This window comes from Vidua chalybeata, chromosome 18 (assembly GCF_026979565.1).
Source record: "Vidua chalybeata isolate OUT-0048 chromosome 18, bVidCha1 merged haplotype, whole genome shotgun sequence".
NCBI lineage: Eukaryota > Metazoa > Chordata > Aves > Passeriformes > Viduidae > Vidua > Vidua chalybeata.
This window is the reverse complement of record NC_071547.1, coordinates 10,595,498-10,615,092: the sequence shown is the minus strand read 5'-3', so window position 1 is coordinate 10,615,092 and position 19,595 is coordinate 10,595,498. Positions and strand designations below refer to the sequence as shown.

Genomic DNA, 19,595 nt, shown 5'->3' with positions numbered 1-19,595 from the left:
ACACTCCATCCCCTGCCATGGCAGGGACACCTTCTGCTATCCCACCTTGCTCCAAGCCCCGTCCAACCTGGCACCTTGAAAACATCCACGGATCCAGAGTTTCCCTGGACTAGACCCTCTGTCCCCTTTCCGCATGATTTTTGGGCGTGACATCGAGGCCCTCCGCGCCATCCCCCCGCACAAACTCGACATCTCTGGAGCGCCTTTGACTCAGCGGCTGCCCGGAGCCGGGAGCGGCGGGCGCGGAGCTCCCTCCTGCGGCCCCGCCGAGCAGCGCGGACGGGCCGGGAGGCTGCAGCCCGCTCTGCGGGGAGCACCGGGGGTGATGACCCCCTTCTCATCCTGCCCCGCTCCCCTCCCCGCCGCTCCCTGTCCCCGTTGCCCCACGGATGCTCCCGCGGGGCCCCCGGCCCTGCAGGCCCCGTTGCTAAGGGGCCGTTGCTAAGGACCAACATCCGGGTCCCGGTGCGCGCATGCGCGGTGCCGCCCACCGGACACGTGACCCGGGGAAGATGGCGGCGCCCATGGCGCGGCGTGCGCGGCGCTGAGCGCTCCCTCCTTGGCGCTGCCGCTGCCATGTCGCGGCTTATCGTGAAGAATCTCCCCAATGGGGTGAGGCTCTGTGCGGTGCCGGGGGTGCCGGGGGCGTGCCTGGCCTAGGATGGGTCTGAGGGCGCTGCGGGGGGAAGCGGAATGCCGGGCAGGGAGAGGCAGCGGGAGGGGAGCGTGTGGTGGGGATGGGGGAGAGCGGGAGACCCGCACGGAGAGAGGGCTTGAAGTGGTGGGAGGGTGAGGTTTTGGAGGAGGAGCGGCGCGGTGTGCCGGGGGAAGGGGCTGTGAGGGGCTCAGGGTCGCGGTCAGTGCTGGGATGGGGAACGTGGGGAGGATGGTGGGAGCGCTCCTGGAGGAGTCAGGAAGGTGCAGGAAGGAGCATGAGGGGCATGGGCTGGCAGGTGGCAGCCCCTCAGGATGGGCAGTGGTCCTTGTGGTCGCTGCGCGGGAGTTGGGTGCAGGATCCCGCCCTGTTCCCCATCCCCACGTGCGGATCTGGGGGGAACAAGAACGGGTTTGGTGGCTGAAGTGGGGATTTGGTTCGCAGTGTGCTTCCTGCAGCCTCCCAGAAGCCCTTTGAGACAGAATGTGTTGGGTTGGACTTTCCTCAGAGCCTGTCTGGGGCTGATTTCCCTCCCTCCTTTCCCAGATGAAGGAGGAGCGTTTCAGGAAGCTCTTTGCTGCCTTTGGCACGCTCACTGATTGCTGCCTCAAGTACACCAAGGATGGAAGGTTCCGGAAATTCGGCTTCATTGGCTACAAGTCTGAGGATGAAGCCCAAACAGCCCTGAACCACTTCAACAAAAGCTTCATAGACACCTCCAGAATCACAGTGAGCTCCAGGAATATCTCCCTGACACTCCTAAGGAATGGGATCCTCGGGGGGGATTCTTCCCTGGGAGGGTTGGGGGGCCCTGCTGCAGATTCCCAGAGCAGCTGTGGATCCCTGGCAGTGCCCAAGGCCAGGCTGGACAGGGCTTGGAGCAGCCTGGGGCAGTGCAAGGTGTCCTGGCCATGGCAGGGGTGGCACTTTAAGGCCCCTTGCCATCCAAGCCATGCTGGGATTCTGTGCCTGTCCACTCCTGACTCTCCCATGGTGACTGAATGTGTAGCTCTGTGCTTTTAGAAGTTGTTCCTGCACTCCCTCCATCCCACCAGTAATTCCTGAGTGCAGCTGCCCAGCAGTTACCACCCTGTGTTTAATTACAGACCTGACTCATTCCAGGTGGAGTTGTGCAAGTCTTTTGGTGACCCTACAAAACCCAAAGCCTGGAGCAAGCACTCTCAGAAGGCCCCTGCCTCAGAAAATCAGACCAAGGAGCCCTTGGCAAGTGCAGCTCCTGCAGGCACAAAGAGAGTGAGTCCTGCCTGGTTCCTGTGTGTCAGTGCCAGAGAAGGGTGGCCTGGGCTCTGGGCAAGGGGACAGAGCAGCAGGGACACCACATTCTGGAGTCCTGGTGTTTTGTGCCTCAGGGTCTGTTCCCTGTGCTGTTGGAATTGCCTCTGCTTCTAATAAACCTCTCTGGGTTTTTCCCAAGGATAAAAAGAAGAAGGATCCAGTGGATAACTTAAAGGAGGTGAGTTGAGGTTGGGTTGCTGTCCCTGCATTCCTGCTGCTGAACAGCTCCTTTCTGTCCTACTTCCCACGCTGCTAAATCAGGCTGAGACAGCCCAGTTCTAGTGTAAAAAATAATTTTAACAACCCCAACACAGGGATCCAAGTTTTTAATGGTCAGCTACTCCTGTGAGCACACACTGCATCCAGGCCTGCTCTGTTTCAGCAGTTCTGGGGTTGAAACATATGTGATTTGTCACATTTAACTTACCTGGTTTTCTCTCTTTTTTTTTTCCTCTTTTTATTGTTTTGTTTTCTTCTCTGAAGTACTTTCTAAACAGCAATTATAAAAAAGAGTAGGAATGGGACACCTTGAGAAGACTTTAATCACCTTGTCAGTGTAAATGGAGCTCCCCTTAAGGGATTTTTGGTTTTACACTGCTGGAAATGAGGTGATATCTTGGATTTCAGATTCACTATGAGTCTCTCTTCACAGCTTGTCTTTTTTTTTTTTTTTCTTTTTTTTTTTTCCTTTCCCACAGCTGAAGGAAGATAAAACATTCCAGGAGTTCCTGGTGGTTCACCAGAAGCGGTCCCAGGTGGCCACTTGGGCTAATGACACTTTGGCAGAGGAGCCTAAGAAGGGCAAACCAGCAGCAGCTGATTACCTGAACTTTGATTCAGATGAGTCTGAGGAGCTGAGTGAGGGTGGGGATGAACCCTCTGAAGATGAGGAGGAGTCTGAAGGTACCCTAGGGGGCTGTGACTTTGCTTGTGCCAGTCCCAGTTACTCCTGTCACAGGGAGTGACAGGACTGGGCTCAGTATCTCCAGGAGGGTGGGCTCTCACCTTTCTGTGTGCTGGCCATGGCTGGTTGTTTCCCCACGTTTGGGGAGCTGTGGCAAATGCAGTGTCTGAGATTTGGGGGGTGCCATTTGTGCTTCCCGTGCGTCATTAGGGAGGAGTGACAGGACAAACATCTGCAGCTTCCCTTGAAGTGCTTTCCTTCTTGCAGCCCCTTTCATCTCCAGGATTTCCAGGGCTGGCTGTGGTTTCTGTTGGTTTAGGAACCCGTGGGTGGCTGGGAACTCATCTGGTCTGCCTGTGATGGAAGTTTCTGGAAACTGGGCCTGCCAGGGTTGAGGGGAAGGGACAGGGTTCAGTGCCTTGGCTCCTGAGAGCAAATCTGGAGTAGTGGGTGCGTTCTGAAGACCCACAGCCTGGTGTGTGTAATTTAGAACCCAGTGTCCCTGCAGCAGGGATGGGTTTGGGTTTGGAGCTCTTCTCCCTCCCTCCATGGGATGTTCTCAGGCTGTTCTGGTGGAGTGAGTGCTGTTTTCCCTGCTGCTCCTCATCTCTCTTGGGTAACTCAAGTGCAGGTGTGCTTGTGTCCTTCTCCCTGTGCAACTAAACACTTCAAACCCTTCTCTGAGGCCTGCTTGGGGTATTTAGTTAAAATTGTGACAAAATACTTTGTCCTGAGTACCTCATACCCCTTTGTATGTGTTTTATACATGAACTGTTGCTTTGAGATCCAGGCTGTCAGTCTGGAAGTGCCAAGATGAATTTTCTCTGCTGTTCCCAAACCTTTCCCATGGAAAAGGTAGAGAATAAGGAGGTGATGGTCATGATTGTCAGTTCTCAGCTTTTACCTGGCCTGGAGGGAGAGCAGCAGCATCTGTGTGAAAAAACTTCTCTGCTCTCTCCTCTCTGCCAGGAAAGAAAGAAGGGAAGAAGGCAGCTACCAGCAAAGACCTCTCAGATATGGATTACCTGAAATCTAAAGTGGTGAAGGATTCTTCCTCCTCATCCAGTACAGAGGAAGAAACAGAGACTGAGGAGGAGGAAAGTGAGACTGAGGAGGATTCAGGCATTGCAGAAACCCACCCAGAGAAAAGGGGGAAGCCAAAAGCCCAACAAACAGAGCAAAAACCACCAGCAGGGAAGAAGAAAAAGGGATCCACACTAGAGGTACAGCTGAATTAGATTTGTCTTCTTTGAAGCAGCAGCTTTGTTGATAGCAGGTGTCTGTCAGTCCCTGCAGGGATGAGCTGGCAGCCTGGGAAGGCTGCAGGGCCCACTGAGTATCAGCTTGCTTGGCCTTCTTGGTGTGACCCACTTACAAATTCCATTGAATTGCCTCAGGGCTGACTAAATTCCCCAAGATGGGGCTTCCAGATAAATGCTGCTAGTGCCCTTCTCAGAGGCTTTTTTTCCAGGAAATGCTGTCCTGGGAACAGCAGAACTCAGTGTTTCATGGCAGTGTGATAATGGCACCTCGTGCCCCAGGCTGCTGCAGCTGTGGCAATCTCCTGACATTCCCTCCCACTCTTCAGCCTCCTGTTTGTTGGCCAAGCCCAGCTGGTTGTGCTGTGATTTTTGTGCTTTCATTCAGCTTTTTGTCCCTTTTTTTCCCCCTCCTGTGTGCAGAGCCAGGCCAGCTCAGGGGAAGCCAGCACTCCATTCACCGTGAAACTTTGTGGGGCCCCCTCCAACACCACCGAGGCAAGTCTGGTTTCCCAGCTGGGGAGGGAGGCTCAGGGGTGTCTCAGAGTGTACCTCTGCAAGATGTCTGCAGGAACTTTTCACTTCTCACTCCTTTGGGGGTTGTGTGGGTGATCTGTCTTTGTGCAGAGATCTGGGTGTTCTATATATAAAAACCTAAGCCTGCAACTTGCTGCTCCCTGCTTTGAGAACTTACTCAAACCATTCTAATTCTTCCCACAGCAAAAAATTCGGGAGTTTTTCTTCCCTCTGAAGCCAGTGGCAATTCGGATGGGAAAAAAGGCCCAGGGGAAGAATTCAGGTAAGTGCTGTGTGTGGAAGGGGGGTGGGATCTGTGAGTTAGGGCACCTCTTGGTCACCCCTCTGCTCTTTTAGTCTGCAGTTCCACATCCCTGGCTCGTGGCCTGAATCTTGGAGACCTTTCTGTGACTTTGCAGCTCTCCTGCCCTACTTGCTGTCCACAGGATGCCATGGGCAGAGTAATGTTGGCTGTGCTCCCTTAGGAGTAGCAGCAGGAGCTTCTTTATTGAGCTGCATCCAGAACTTTATTCTGAACACCCCAAAGCATGCCAAGGAAAAGCCTGTTCCTCTGGGATAGCTGCAGCAGCCCAGGGCACTGTGCTGATTTGTGTGAGCAGGTCCTTGGAGCTTTGCTGTGTGCTCCTTTCCTTTAATAGTCCAACAACGGATGCACCTTTTTATTTGCTCTCAGAGGCACCTGTGACAGCCTCCTCCAGCTGCTGAGTAAAGTTTTTGTGATTTGTATATAGAGAATAAGCTTTGAAAAGGCATCCTTCCAGTCTGACATGGTCATTTCCAGGCTGGATTGAAACTTTCCATGGGAGCTGAATGCTCTGTCTATAGGAATCTATATTAAAGCAAGCCCAATTCACCCTTAATTACCCAATTAGTGGCTGTGTGTGTTCCCCACATGATGCTCAGTTGAACCTTGCCTTCCTCCAAGGTTACATCTTTGTTGACTTGAAGAGTGAAGCAGAAATGCAAAGGGCCTTGAAGCGGAAAAAAGAATTCCTGGGTAAGGGCTGTTTGTTCCTCCTCGTTCCAGCCTGGGAGCTCAGCTGCTCGAGTGTTCCCTGCACAAGTAGCTGCTGTGATTGGAGTTTGTCCCAGGCAGATGGGGGGGTTGTTCCTTGGCATAAACCAGGTGCTGTGACAGGAGTGGGGTTTCGGGGCCCTCGTGTTTTGCCGTGTGCTTGAGGTGGTTCTCGTTGGGGTAAAAATAACACTGCTGGAGTCCAGCTTTGTACAGACAGTGCTGCAAGGCTGGGTTGGAGCCCTGGGCTTGGCCTAACCCTTGCAGTAACTTCTGAAATTCTGTTTGCAGATCCTGTGTGGGCTGGCACAGACAGGCTGGGCTCTCTGAAAGGAAAGGGGGCTAGTGTTGATACCCTGATTTTTATGAAGGCTGACTCTTACAGCCCCCACCTCCCCCTTATTTCTGAGTCCTGCTCAGAGCCTGTGGAGCTGTAATTGTGTCTCACCCTGGGCTCTCTGTGATGCCTTAAGTTTTATCTTTCACATTATCCTGATTCTGTACTGCATTAGTATATAACTCTGAACTTCATATCAAGTGTTAGCAAGTTCTCCTCACAGCTTAGTTAGACAAAACAATCCTTTTCCAGTTCAGCCCCAAAAAGTAAAAACAGCAGCAAATTGAGGAGAGCAGTGTGGGAGGATGGGACTTCATAACCTGAAGTTGTAATTGGACAATTAACCCCAGTATGGAAATGGACCAAAATCTATAAAAGTGTGAAACCTCATGACCCAAGGTTGGAGCCTCAGCCAGGCTCTTGTACAGCCCAAGGTGCATCCTTTGAAGCCTTTGTAATAAATACCTGCTTTATTCCTTTAACACTGCCTAGCCTCTGTTCTAGGCAGCCTCTCAAGGCATCATTTGCCCGTGGGTGTTGTTTGCTCGTGGCCTTGGGAAGCATCCAAGGTCCCTCTGTGTTCTTTGGGGATCAGGTGGACGTTGTGTGGAGGTTTCCCGGTGCAGGAACACCCCAAAAGAAACTGCTCCAGCAAAACCTGAGCACCAGTCCTGGCAAAGGACACTGAGGGATGATGAGGAGGAGGAGGACTTGTCTGAATCAGGGAGACTCTTTGTCAGGAATCTGCCTTTCACCAGCACTGAGGAGGACTTGGAGAAGATCTTTTCAAAGTATGGTGAGTGTTTGCCATGGGACTGGAACTTGCAGGGCAAAGTCTTTCCTTTGCCCAGAGGTTTTCCTGCTGGGTGGGGATGGACAAAGCTCTGTGTCCCACATCTCTTGGACATGGCCCAGCTCCCATCATCTCTATTTTCTGGTGTGATAATGTGAGCCTGCTTGGCAGGGAGCTTCCTTCAGGTTAGAGGTGAATCCTTGAGATCCACTTGACACCCCAAACTTGGGGTGTAAGTTTGAAGTTTCCCTCTTCAACCTTAAATGTGTTTAATTTGGAGGTAATCTTGGCATCCTGGGGCAGAGAGGGTGAGGTTGTGGAGGTGTTTATCCCTGACTGAAGGTGAAGGCAGCTGCTCAGAGCTTGCCTGGTTTGTGTCACCTGTCAGAAGCCATGAGCTGCCACACATGGACTTGGGCTGCTTGTGCTGTCCCTCCTTGTCCCTCTGCAGCTCCTGGCCCTGGCTGGTGGCTCACCACACATCCAGAGCTGCTCCCCTCATCCCTGCTTGTGTCTGGGTCGTGCCAATTCAGAGCTGTGCAGGGACATTGTGACCACCAAGCCTTGCCTCCTGCAGGACCCGTCTCAGAGATCCACTTCCCCATTGACAAACTCACCAAGAAGCCCAAAGGATTTGCTTTCATCACCTACATGATCCCTGAGCATGCTGTGAAGGCCCTGGCAGAGCTGGATGGGCAGGTGTTCCAGGTACAGCTCTGGTGCTTTTCCTCTGCTGTGGACTGCAGCTGGTGGGAATGGTTGGTGGGAATGTGGCTGAGAGTTTGCTTCTGGGCTTTGTTAAAAAGGTTGTGGCTCTCCTGCAGGTTCTTTTGGTAGAGCAGCTTGGTTTGAACAGCTTTGCAGACTCCAAAATCCTGGTGGAGGTGGGGAAGGAGCTCTGAGTCTGTCTCGCAGTGTGTGGCCACTTTGACTTGCAGCTGTGGCTCCTTTGGGAAGGAAAATTCCCTCCTTCCACCAAGGCTCTCTGAAAGGTGCCAGGAAATTTCCTCCACGTGGACATCTGTGGATTATTCCAGAGCTGCTGGACCTCTCTTTCCTGTCTTGCAGGGCAGAATGATGCATCTTTTACCCTCCACAATCAGAAAGGAAAAAATGGAAGATGGAGATGCAGAAGAGTCTTCCTCCTACAAAAAGAGCAAAGAGGCCAAGGACAAAGCCAACAGTGCCAGGTACAACACAAGCTGCCAGATTCCCAGCAATGCATGTGGGATCTTCACAGGGGCTGCAGAGATTCCCAGAGTTGATGAAGCATTTGCTGTGCAGCTCTGTTTCCTTTCTCTCTTACCTCCCTGCCTCCTCTGCCCAAGTAGCTGCAGTAGCTCAGTGAGCAGCAGAAACTGAGAGGTTTGAATGGCTTTGGTATGAGTTACCTCTCTAACAAGAGTTAGTCTGATTCTGTAATTCTTCAGGGGGTGCTTTCAGATCAGTTGGGCCTTGCTCCTCTGCTTGGCCACCTGTAATTCTAAAGCGTGTAGAGGCTTTTTCTTGCTGTGTGACAAATCAGCTTGAAAGAAGTGGCTGATATTTTATATCTTGAAGGGAAAAGGGTGCAGCCTTGCCTGCATGGGATTTGTGGGTTTAGGAAACCAGTTGGAAAGGTGTGTTCCTCTGAGCCAGTAGCTGAACTTCAGCTGCAGAGCTGTGAGCAGTGATGTCTGGGGAAGCAGAGCTCAGCTGCCTGTGCTGCTTCCTGTTTGCTCTCCAGTCACATCTCCCTCGTCCTGCCCCTCCTCTAGGGATCTGCCACCCTTCTTTCCCTTTCTCTTCACCCTGCCTGCTCGTGATGGTGCTCAGAGCTGCTTTTTCCCAGGATTATTGGCTGGAGGGCCCCATGACTGACCCTGGCTGTGTTTCCTCCTGCCAGCTCCCACAACTGGAACGCGCTGTTCGTGGGGACAAACGCTGTGGCTGATGCCATGGCCCAGAAGTACAATGCTGCCAAAAGCCAAGTGCTGGATGCTGTGAGTTGGGTTGTGATGGATCAGCAGGGGTGGGACATCACTTTCCTGCCTGTTTCTTTGTGGCCTGGGCCTTCCTGGTCTTGTGCAGGAAAAGCCTCTGTGCATCCATGGGCACCACACAGGCTGAGGCCTGTGGTGCTGTAGCACCTCTGTGGGCTCTGAGCCTATTGATCCCTTGGTCCCCACCTTTCTTCCCACTCTGCTTTCCTGTGGCCGAATTTTGCATTTCTACATAACTAGAAGTTGGTGGGAATTTACACCCTAAAGCTCAGATCCTTCCTGGAAATTTCGTTTTACTTTGGGATGTGTTTGAATTCCAACAGCACAATTCCCAGCAGCTCCAGAGGAGCTGGAGCATTTTACCCTCCAGCTGCCTGCCACATTCCCTTTGCTTGTGCTTCTGAGAGCAGCAGGTGACTGAATTCTTGCCTGCAGGAGAGCAAAGACAGCGTGGCAGTGAGAGTGGCTCTGGGAGAAACGGAGCTGGTGCAGGAAATCCGCCGGTTCCTCGTGGAAAATGGGGTCAGCCTGGATTCCTTCAGCCAGGTGAGAGGCTCAGCTGGAGGCACCAATGGGGATCCACCTCTTCTAGTCCTGGTGTTCTCAGCTCTCTTGGAAATTGGTAACTAAATCCTCAGCATCTTGCAGGATTGAACCCTCCCTGATGAGCTGGGAAATGTATCCATTTGAAAATCCAGTGGCTCTTGGGTGGATGAAATCCAGAATATGATGGCATTAGGATGGGTGGGCAGCTTGCTGTAGGCAGGGAAGGAACCCTGTGGATCTGCAGCTGAAACCTCCATCCATGAGATGTGGTTGTAGTGGGATGTGGATTTTCCAGGGAGTGTTTTCTAAATGCCTGTCGGTCCTTTTGGATCTGGGAAAGGAGTGACACAGAGAGAGGGAGAGCACAGCCTTGGATCTGAAGTCTCCATTTAGAAAATTGCTGGATTTGCTCTCTTCCATCCCATATTCCTTCTTTCCCTTCTGGCTGTGTCAGGCTGCTGGAGAGAGGAGCAAGACAGTGATCCTGGTGAAGAACCTCCCGGCGGGCACGAGCGCCCTGGAGCTGGAGGAGCTCTTTGGCAAACACGGCGGCCTGGGCCGGGTGCTGCTGCCAGAGGGAGGCATCACGGCCATCGTGGAGTTCCTGGAGCCCACAGAGGCCAAGCAGGCCTTCACCAGGCTGGCCTACTCCAAGGTGGGGGCACTGCCTGGGGAGTGGGATCTTGGCGAGTTGGGAAGCTGCAGGAGGGCTCGCTCTGAGCGTGGGGGCACAGGGAGTGTGGGAATGGTGTTACCCCAGAGGCACTGATGTTCCAACCTGTGTCCTTTGGGTTTAGGGAGGTGCCTGGTACAGCAGAGCAGAGCTCAGCCTGCAGAGGATGCTGGAGAAGGGGCTGTGACACAGCTGGAGGGTTTCTTTTCCCTTTCAAAATCCAGGAGTGACCCATGGCAGGCTGTGATCCTGTAAGGCCGGATCCTTTGGTGACAGAGAGTTTAGGCTCTGGTCCTGTAAGGCTGGATCCTTTGGTGACAGAGAGTTTAGGCTGCAGTCTTGTAAGGCTGGATCCTTTGGTGACAGAGAGTTTAGGCTCTGGTCCTGTAAGGCTGGATCCTTTTGTGACTGAGAGTTTAGGCTCTGGTCCTGTAAGGCTGGATCCCTTTGGGACAGAGTTTAGCCACTTGCAAAGGTTACTCAGCTTTTCCACTGCTGTTGGAGGTGCAAATGAAGCTGAGAGCAGAGTTTTTCCTTCAGGCCTTGCCCTTCACTCCTCATTTCTCTCCTGTCTTCTCTTCACAGTTTCATTCCGTGCCCTTGTATCTGGAGTGGGCTCCAATGGGGGTTTTCCTCAGCCCAGCCCCTCAGAAAAAGAAAGCTGGGGTTCCAGGAAAGGAGGATGAAGCAGGGCTGGTACCAGGTAAGGTCTCTGGCTGACTTGCTGGGGGTCTCTGTGTTTCTCTGCTGTTGTGTCAAGCTCCAGGATATGTTTTGTCTGGGTGGCTTCCCACTGTGAGGGCTGATCTTCCCTCCCTAAATACACCACCTTTCTCCCCATCCCAGGGGCTCCCCCACAGTTTGAGTGGGCAACTCCCCAAAATTTGCCTTTGTTGCATCTTACAAAGTTGAGTTTATTCTTCTTGGTTCAGGTGAAGCTATAAAAGACTCAGAGGAAGCAGCAGCACAGGAAGAAGAGGAGGAGGAAGAAGAAGAAGAAGAAAATATTCCTGGGTGTACCTTGTTCATCAAAAACCTGAACTTTGCCACCACAGAAGACACACTGAAGGAGGTGAGCAGTAAGGACACAGTGTTTAAAGGATTTCAGCTGCAGGCAGTGTGATCTAGTGGGACATGAGAGAGAGCACTGGGTTCTGCTGGGACTGGCAACATCACTCCAGGTGTCAGTTAAGACAAATGCATCTGAAACTGTTTTGGTGGGGTTTAATTCCACCTAGAGACAGGTGGAGGCAGTAGGAAATCTTACATTCCTGATTTCCCACGTTTTCTGTAATGCTTCTCCTTGGGACAGGCACTGCTGCAGCTCTGCCACTGCTTCGTGTGTGAGAGGCAGGGAATGAATAAATAAATGATGATTTCTGAATGTGCTTTTCCTCTCAGCCTCTGCTCACAGCATGCTGCCTTGTGCTGCTTCACCTCAACAAAGCACTCGGGAGAGAGCATGGCATTCCTGAACTTATGTGGGGTGTTAATACCAAAATAAGGAAAAGCAGCTGGAATTTCCCATCTCTGGCACTTCGTGTAGCTGTGTAAAATGCCACATTCCATGCCCAAGCATTCTGGACCTGTGTGACTGTGTGGAGACTCTGCTCCAGCTGTGGACAAATAAATATCCAGAGGAGGGCTGGGACTTGTCCCCTCTTCTTTTTCTGGCTTTATAAGGGAGACAAATAAATAGTTTTCTACCCCCTAGCTCCCCATTTTTTGGGAAGAGCTGTGTTCTAGGGACATCACAGGCAGCACCCACCCTTAAGGCTGAGGAAATCCAGAGTGTTCCTGCAGAGCCATCTCAGGTCTCTGCACTTTGAGGGGCAGTGGAGGATTTCTGGGAGTGCCTTTGAGACCTTTCAAACTCTTTGTGTGTGCATGTGTGTCTGTTTGTACAGAAATAATTTGATGGGGAAAGGCTCAGCTGCACTGCTGGCAGGTGTGTGCTGGGGGAGGTGGGCCTGTGTGGAAGAGGGCCACGTTGGCAGTTGAGTTACAAGCCTGTGACAAAGGGAACTGAGTCACGTGTCCAAATTCCTTGCAGACGTTTTCCAAAGTGGGAGCCCTGAAGAGCTGCACAATATCCAAGAAGAAAGACAAAGCAGGTACTCTAGATGTTGCTGCTCAATTCCTTCCCTCAGCTGAGCTGAGGGCTCAGGTGTGGCATTGCTTCAGCACTCATCTGGCTGAGCATTTGTGTTTCTGCTGGCAAAAATCCTCAGTGCTTCCAGAAGTGTTCCCGTGGAAATGGCTGCAAGCAGCAGCCAAACCTTCCCCCAGGGTTCAGTCTAGAAGGTTAAACTCCATTGTGGGATTTGTGGAGATGTGGCCTTCTCTTGAGATCTTGAGATGGGAGAAGCCAAACTCCTTCAGGATCACAGAAAAGAGTGGGATGCAGGCTGACAGGAGCCAGTGCCCTGTGATGATTAAACCCTGCATTATCCTGGAAATGGCCACATCCTCAAGGATGCCTGGCTGAGAGCCGTGCTGAGTGGGCTTGGTTTGCCTTCTCCCTGCCAGCCCTGAGCCCCCCAGGCTGCAGGGATGAGTGGCTGTGCCTGTTGCTGGCTGCTCTCACTTCCCAAGGAGCTGGATTAAGGCAAGCACTGGCTGGAGGGGCTGGGAGCTGCCCAGCTTTGTGGCATTTCCCCTTGACAGAGCTCCCCTGTTGTGTGATACTGAAACTCAGATCTGCTGGGAGGTAAAGAAATAAAGTGAATTCTTCAGTTCTGCTCGTGGGTCTGAGCAGGCAGCACCAAGCATGGGCTCATCTTGTAGCACCTGATCCCTTCTGGCCCTGGGGGTCATCTCTACACTCTGCCACTCCTGAGGCTCTGAAGTTGAGGATGGGGGGTTGTTTTCTCCCCTCGTTATTAATTATCTCTTAATGGTGGCTGCTGTGTTAGGCAGCGTGTTCCTCAGGGCTGTGGTGGGGCTGCAGACCTTTGCTGTGCAGGGAGGGGAAGAGATGTCTCTCCTTTGCTGTGGAAGTGGCAGCTGCCCACTCCAGCTCATGGAGTTTGTGTCTCCACAACAGGATCTCTTCCCCTGCTTGTGACCAGCAGTTGCTTTGCAGCGTTTTAAGGAAGTTGCATTGAGATGATGCAAAGCAAAAATTGGTTTTGTGTGCAACATCTGTTATCTCCTCACATCAGCACCAAAACCAGAGCAGAGCCTTGCTCAAAAAACTCAGCCAGGGATGCTCATGGGGTCAGCCATGGACAGGCTGACCCTTTTCAGGGGATGTAAAGGTTCTGTCCCCCCAGTTTTGGCATTCAGTGCTTGCTCCTGGTTTGTTTTTATGTCTTATATTATCACTGCTTTCTTACCAAGTCCCCTTTCTCTCCTGACAGGCACTTTGCTTTCCATGGGCTTTGGATTTGTGGAGTACAAGAAGCCAGAGAGTGCCCAGAAAGCCCTGCGCCAGCTCCAGGTGAGCCTGAGCCTGAGCCTGCCACTCTGGGATTCTTTCCAGAGACTTGCTTCAGCCTGCCAGCTCAAAGTAGCTGAGGATGGCACTGCTGTGGGTTGCACTGCACAGGTGGAGAAGCCTCTAAAATGGGCCAGGTTTTTGAGGGAAGAGGGTTTGTAAAAGGACAGCCCGGTGGAAAAGGGTGTTTCTTGATGCTGATCCAACGTGGAAATCCCAGAAAATGTGCAAGGGTTGAATTTTCATGAGTTTTCCCCTCAGGTGCCCCTTGCAGGGGGCAGAGACCCAGATATCCCCTCACAGAACAAACACTGATTAATGTTAATTTAGTGCTGCTTTGACTTCTAATTCCTCTAGATACTTATTTCTATTAATTATATCATTTTTTCCTGCTGTTTCTTTGTGTGCACTCCCAGGGCTGCACTGTGGATGGCCACAAGCTGGAAGTGAAGCTCTCAGAGAGAGCTGTCAGGTGAGGCTCACCTCTCCCCTCAGCGACATTTCAGCTGCACTAATCCTTGGGAGCTTCTTCCCTTCTTCCCCAGCATCTGCATCCTGAGGGATGGGGCCAGGAGTGCTCCAGCTGTTGAACACATCAGCCTTTGCTCTGCTTTACTGACTCAGTTTGGCTTGAAAGGAAAAAAAAAAAAAGAGGAATGAGCTGAAGTGGGGCCCCAAAAATGAGCCCAAAGTAAGAACCAGGCAGAGTTTTCTTCCCTGCTCAAGGAAAAATCCTCTGCTTTGGTGGCAGTTCAGGCAGCACTGCGAGTTCCCAGGGGTTTAAAAAGTTCTTGGAGAGAAATCTTTTATGGTAATGGAGTCTTTTACCTGTTCATCTGAGCAAAGAGGAGCTTAAGAATAATATTCTGATCAAATCAGGACAAAACCAGGTTACTTGCTTGAAATAAAAGTTTGGATTTCTCTCCTTTGGTCTGGGCAATCAGGCACAGAGGAGAAGGTTACTTGTGGGTGAATTTACTTAGAATTAGCCTTAGTTGTTAAAGATTCCTTCCTAGTTCTTACTCAGCACAGAATATTCGAACTGTAAAGTTGCAAATTAATCCAGGTACTTGAATGTTGGCACCTAAACACTGGCCCTCAGACACTGGAAACCCTACTGGAAGTGATATCTGTTAAATGTCAAAATTTGTTTGAAAATCTGGTTCCTGGGGACCACAGGCAGTCTGACAGCTCCCTGTGTCTGCACTTTGTATTTCAATTCTTTCATAAACCATTTTTATCCAGTCTGATTTTGAAAATCCCTTCAGCAGGTATCCAGGCCACAATGGGAAGTGCTTTGCTTTGTGGAATAAGCTGCTGTCTTTTGTGTTAGGTAAATTCTGACCTTGTCCAAATGGAATACAATTCCAGAACTAAAAGAAATTTAATACTCTGTTACAAAATTTCATGTACTGTTTTATAAACAAGGAAAAAAAACAGTCAAAGTTAGCTTACATTAAGCTAATTTTAAAAAATATATTCATTAATTAATTCTCCTGACAATTAAAGGGCAAGATTTGGTGACAGATGTGGCAAATGTGAGATGAGGACCTCAACTGGAGCAAGATGGGCTATTTCATTTCCAGCTGTAGGATTTAAGGGTGTTTGGAATTTGATCCTTTTGGTGTCCTGTGTGGCATTGCCACTGGCACAACCCAGGATGCCAGTGTGAGCTGGTGCCTCAATTTTCCACATTCCAAATCCTGGGGGGGCCACAGGACTTTGCTGCTCCGTGGCCTTTACCTGCCCTTCCTGTTGCTTCCAGGCCTGCTGTGAAATCAGCCCGGAAGAAACAAACTGCCAAGAAGCAGAAAACTTCCAAGATCCTGGTCAGAAACATCCCCTTCCAGGCCACTGTCAGGGAAATCAGGGAGCTCTTCAGGTAGGAAAATGCTTTGTTGGGTCTGTGGGTCACTCTGGGGTGGAGCTGCTGTGATTTTCATACAGGGTCTTTCTCACATTGTAAATATTGTGACTTTTTTCTTGTCTTTGTGGAAAAAAATGAATTTTGGGATCACCTCTGTGTTCTGTGTTTCCACAGCCTTTTGTGCAGTGTTTTAAGCGTTGTTCTAGCATGAAAAATAAGTGGAACTTTGAAAAAGAAGTGGAACTTTGTGAAAGGAAAACCATCTTTGCTGCTCCCAGACAAGAATGTTTTGCTCACTGCCCCAGGCCGTGTGCCTGCTCTGGTGCTGGTTTGCAGGAATTGTTGATTTTTCTGCCACAGGGAGCTGTGCTGGGAGGTGGCCCCTGGTCCTCTCTTAGCAGAATTTGGGTGCTTTTGTCACAGCTGGGGCATTTCTATCCAAAGGGGAAATTTCAGATATTGCTTAACCCTTTAAAGCCCCAGCAGTGATTTGTTTGTGTTTCCCCGTGTTGATGGGGAATTGCACTTCCTTTATTTGTGCCTCCTGGGGGGCTGTTTCCTCACACAGCTCTGTGTTCCTACACTCATTTGGGATGAATTCCAGGGATTTCACTGAAGGCAAAGCATGACTTGGCTGTTGGGCAGGGATGTGATGATGGTCACAACAACAAGATGCCTCTAGAAGAGCAAAAGGTTTTTCTTGTGCAGCTTGGATGTTTTTGCTTCAGTTGTGCCCTGAGGGATTCAGGCAGAACCCCTGGGCTGCCAGTGCCCATGCTGAGTCTCCTCAGCACGTGGAGCTCTGCTAATTTAAATCCCAACACTCCGAGCTACAGACGTGACCCTCGTAAAGCTCGAGCCAGCAAAGCTGGGACTAAGGTGAGGTTCAAGGTGTGGGAGGGTTTGTACATCACAAGCACAGAGCCTGTGGGGGGTTTTTGGTGTGGGTTTTTTCCCTCCTGTCTTGTCTAGCACCTCAGAGCTGTGGAGAGGAGGGGCAGGGGAACATCTGATTGATATTGCAGCTTCCAGCTGGTGACAGCGCTCTCAGAGCATCCCTTTCATTCACCTGGGATGTTCAGAGCTGGGGTTTATCCTCAAAACAAAACCCAGCAGCTTGGGGGGGACACATTCCTTTCACTCCTGCCATCCCTCCTTTCCTCTGGAGCAGCCCAAACCAGGCACCTCACCCTCCTGGATTGCTTTGTTTGTGCCTTTCAATCAGCTCCCTTTGCTCTGGAGCTTTGGGCTTGCTCTGCATTTAGGAACCTGCCTTAGTTTGCCTTTTGTTAGGGATTTATTGGGAATGGCAAACAGTCCTTTAGCAGTGGAAGGGCTGGCAGGGCTGCAGGGGGCACTCTTAGCCTGCCCAGGAAAAGCCAGCCTGGGGACAGCAAGGGACAGCCAGCCTGGGGACCACCAGGCCACTCAGCCAGGCATCACCACACAGGGTGACAGCCCCAGGCTTTACAGGATGAGCTTCTTCCCTATTGTTTCTCCTGCTCCAGAGCCACCTTCCAGCCCTGCAGCAGGAGAAAATTCAAGAAATAGAAATTCCAATATAAATAAATATTAATTTTAAAACAGATATTAAATTAGGAATAAATATTAATTTATATGTGTGTGTTTATTTTATGTGCACACACATATTATATACATCCACACAGAATCTATATATATATGTATGCATTACCTCAGAAGAATACATAGATTATGCCAGTATTGTTCAAAAATATTTATAACACATTATATGTGTGTAGATAGATTTATATTTCCCCCCAAACAAATATTCCCATGTTTTGAGCTTTGTCAGGGATCTCGGTCCCCCTTCTCAAATGGCCCCACAGGAGGTGTTGATGGCACTGGAGCAGCAAACCAAGGGAGCTGGGTGTTCTGAAGAGTGGATTTCTCAAGCTGCTGTAGCTGCCCAGCCCTGGCAGTTCAGGGATCCCTGCCCTGGCTGGTTTGACACTTTTGGATCTGTTGTTTGTGGATCCATCACTGAAATGCTCAGCCTTGCCCTGCACCACTGCCTGCAGGAACTTCTTCATTCTGCAGTTTGGGGATGCCAGGTTCTGTTTCCTGGAGTGGAGCAAGGTGGTGCTTAATTAAGGTGTTTGAGGGGAGTCAGGAATGCTCTGATCAACAGCTCAGGTCCTCTGCCTGCAAAATAATTCTCTTTTAGCAGTTCCACAAGGCTCAGGTGCTGCCCTGCTCCCAGCCCAGCCCCAGTGGCTTTGCTGGGGTGTGACACTGGTTCAGAGCATGTCCTGCCACGTTCTCCTGGGGGTTCTGGCCTCTCTTGCACCCTCAAGGGATTTATTTATCTTGTTTTTTTTTACGATAGGTGTTATCTCCTTCAGAGGGAGAAATGCAGTTCAATTATAGGGGCCGCTTTTGGGCGAGGTGTGAAGATTTAGCTTTTGTGGGTGTGTTTTTTTCACCCATTTTTGTTCTTGATTAGATCCTACTCTTCTCTTTACTACCTGGAAAAATAACAAAAGGGAAATGGTGCTTAGTTCTTTGCAAAGAGCCACAGTTAGGGGAGGAGAGACAAAGGGATTGCTATCCCATGAAGGCTGCTAATTTTTCCTACCAAATTGTGGGGGGTTTATGGCAAGACTTTTTTTTTTTTTTTTTTTTTTTTTTTTTTTTTCAAAAGGAACTCTATACGTGGCAAGCTGAATTGGAGATCTGTGAAAGGCCACATCTTCACAGATTGGAGCCCTGGCAATTTCTGAAAATTGGGCTCCTTTTAAGAATCTATCACATGAGATCCATGCAGCCTTCGTTGGGAGTTCCAGTTAACTCTTTGTTTCAGGGCACCCCCTTCCCTCTGGCTGCACCAACTGCATGAAGATTGAAAATCAGGCTGTTTTGCAAGTGGTTTATAATGTTTTGAGGAGATGGGGGTTTCATTTTCCTCAAAAAGGAAATGATAAAATTTAGAAAAACACTTTTTAAAGGGTTCCTGCCCAATCCAAGGCAACCTGGGGGATGGATTCAGTCCAGGGTGTGCTTGGGAGTTTGGCAGAGCTGCTGGTCATCCCACCAAAGGATGGAGTTTTTGGAGGTGTGTGTTTGGGGGATGAAGTTGTTTCTTCTTTTCTTTGCAGGATGTATCTGAGAACCTAACCATTTTGGTTTTATCTTTGATTTCTCTGGAATTTGCAGCAATTGTTAGCTCCAGGCCTGCCCTACCAATTAGCTGAGGGAGATCAGGACTCAGTGTGGAAGGTGGTTTATCATCATCTGGCCTTGCACCTGTAGGAACTGCAGTCAAACACGTTGCACAAAGCTGTTAAATCACAAAATTATCATCAGCTGGGAGGCTGGACTTTAGTTTGACTAAAGAAGCAGTGAGCAGAAAAGCAATTGAAAGGTGTTGCAGGGCAAAGAACAGATTATCAGGTGCACTTCTCTCCATAGCCTGACTTTGCTACAGAGAAAGTAACACTGCTTCTTGCAAACACCTTCGGGGCTGGGTGTCTCTTTCCATTTTATCTCCTTTGCTGACTATTTTCTTTGTCTTGACAAAGACATGGCATTTATTGCATCTGGCAAAGCAAGTGTCTGGGCCTGGTGGGGAGGAAAAAGAACTATTCCTTCTGATGGAGGGGAAAAGTGAAGTGGGACAAGACTTGGGAGTCAGCCCCTTCTGGGAGAAGAAAAAAAAATCTCTGCAGGGAGATGCAGTGGATAAACTGGCAGAGAGATTTTTTTTTTTTTTTAAGGCAGTCTTTAGGAAGTTAATTTTATAAGATGATGCCTTTCACTTCTTCTGACCTATTATAATAAAGTGTAGTTACCAGAATGGGCTTTTCATTTCCCATTATAAAGGACACGGTGGGATAATGAATCCGTCTGCCAGACATGCTTGCTGTTCACACCTTTCTCCCAGTAATGGAGTCTACATGACTGGAGACAATTTCTCCTTCCCCTGTTGAAGATGTGGAAAATCTGTGCTGGTGAAAGACATAACAGGAGAAAAAAAAATTGAGGAAAAACATGTGAGTTTGTTAAGCAAGTGCTGGGGCAGAGTTAATTAGAGCATTCCATGCAAACAGAATGTCCAGTGCTGCCAGGATTGCTGGGTTTCACTTTTAGAACCTTCCGTGTTGTGCTAGAAATGGCTCAAAACCAATTGCTGCTGCTTCTTAGCTGCTTGACTTTTGTCCCCATGGTGTCCCCCTGCAGGCAGTGGCCCAAGGGCTTGGGGACAGCTGCAGAAGTCACTGGGAGCATGTCCCTGGGCTGTGGGACACTGCTGGGGGTAGCACAGGGGCTGCAGG

At 50.3% G+C, this 19,595-nt stretch overlaps 1 protein-coding gene across 3 annotated transcripts in view; it reads left to right on the top strand.

Annotated features, from left to right (window-relative positions):
* The first annotated feature begins 510 nt into the window (after positions 1-510).
* Positions 511-19,595, top strand: part of RBM19 (RNA binding motif protein 19) — a 62,726-nt gene continuing 43,641 nt past the window's right edge. For all 3 annotated transcript variants that reach the window (XM_053959742.1, XM_053959741.1, XM_053959743.1), the window contains exons 1-21: positions 511-612; positions 1,202-1,384; positions 1,778-1,909; positions 2,091-2,129; positions 2,650-2,854; positions 3,825-4,078; positions 4,538-4,612; positions 4,835-4,913; positions 5,577-5,648; positions 6,599-6,799; positions 7,374-7,504; positions 7,865-7,986; positions 8,682-8,778; positions 9,214-9,324; positions 9,779-9,979; positions 10,583-10,700; positions 10,930-11,069; positions 12,051-12,111; positions 13,360-13,439; positions 13,853-13,908; positions 15,202-15,318. In XM_053959742.1, the coding sequence (XP_053815717.1) occupies positions 577-612; positions 1,202-1,384; positions 1,778-1,909; positions 2,091-2,129; positions 2,650-2,854; positions 3,825-4,078; positions 4,538-4,612; positions 4,835-4,913; positions 5,577-5,648; positions 6,599-6,799; positions 7,374-7,504; positions 7,865-7,986; positions 8,682-8,778; positions 9,214-9,324; positions 9,779-9,979; positions 10,583-10,700; positions 10,930-11,069; positions 12,051-12,111; positions 13,360-13,439; positions 13,853-13,908; positions 15,202-15,318 (2,510 nt within the window). In that variant the 5' untranslated portion in view covers positions 511-576. The remainder of the gene's footprint in view (positions 613-1,201; positions 1,385-1,777; positions 1,910-2,090; positions 2,130-2,649; positions 2,855-3,824; positions 4,079-4,537; positions 4,613-4,834; positions 4,914-5,576; positions 5,649-6,598; positions 6,800-7,373; positions 7,505-7,864; positions 7,987-8,681; positions 8,779-9,213; positions 9,325-9,778; positions 9,980-10,582; positions 10,701-10,929; positions 11,070-12,050; positions 12,112-13,359; positions 13,440-13,852; positions 13,909-15,201; positions 15,319-19,595) is intronic.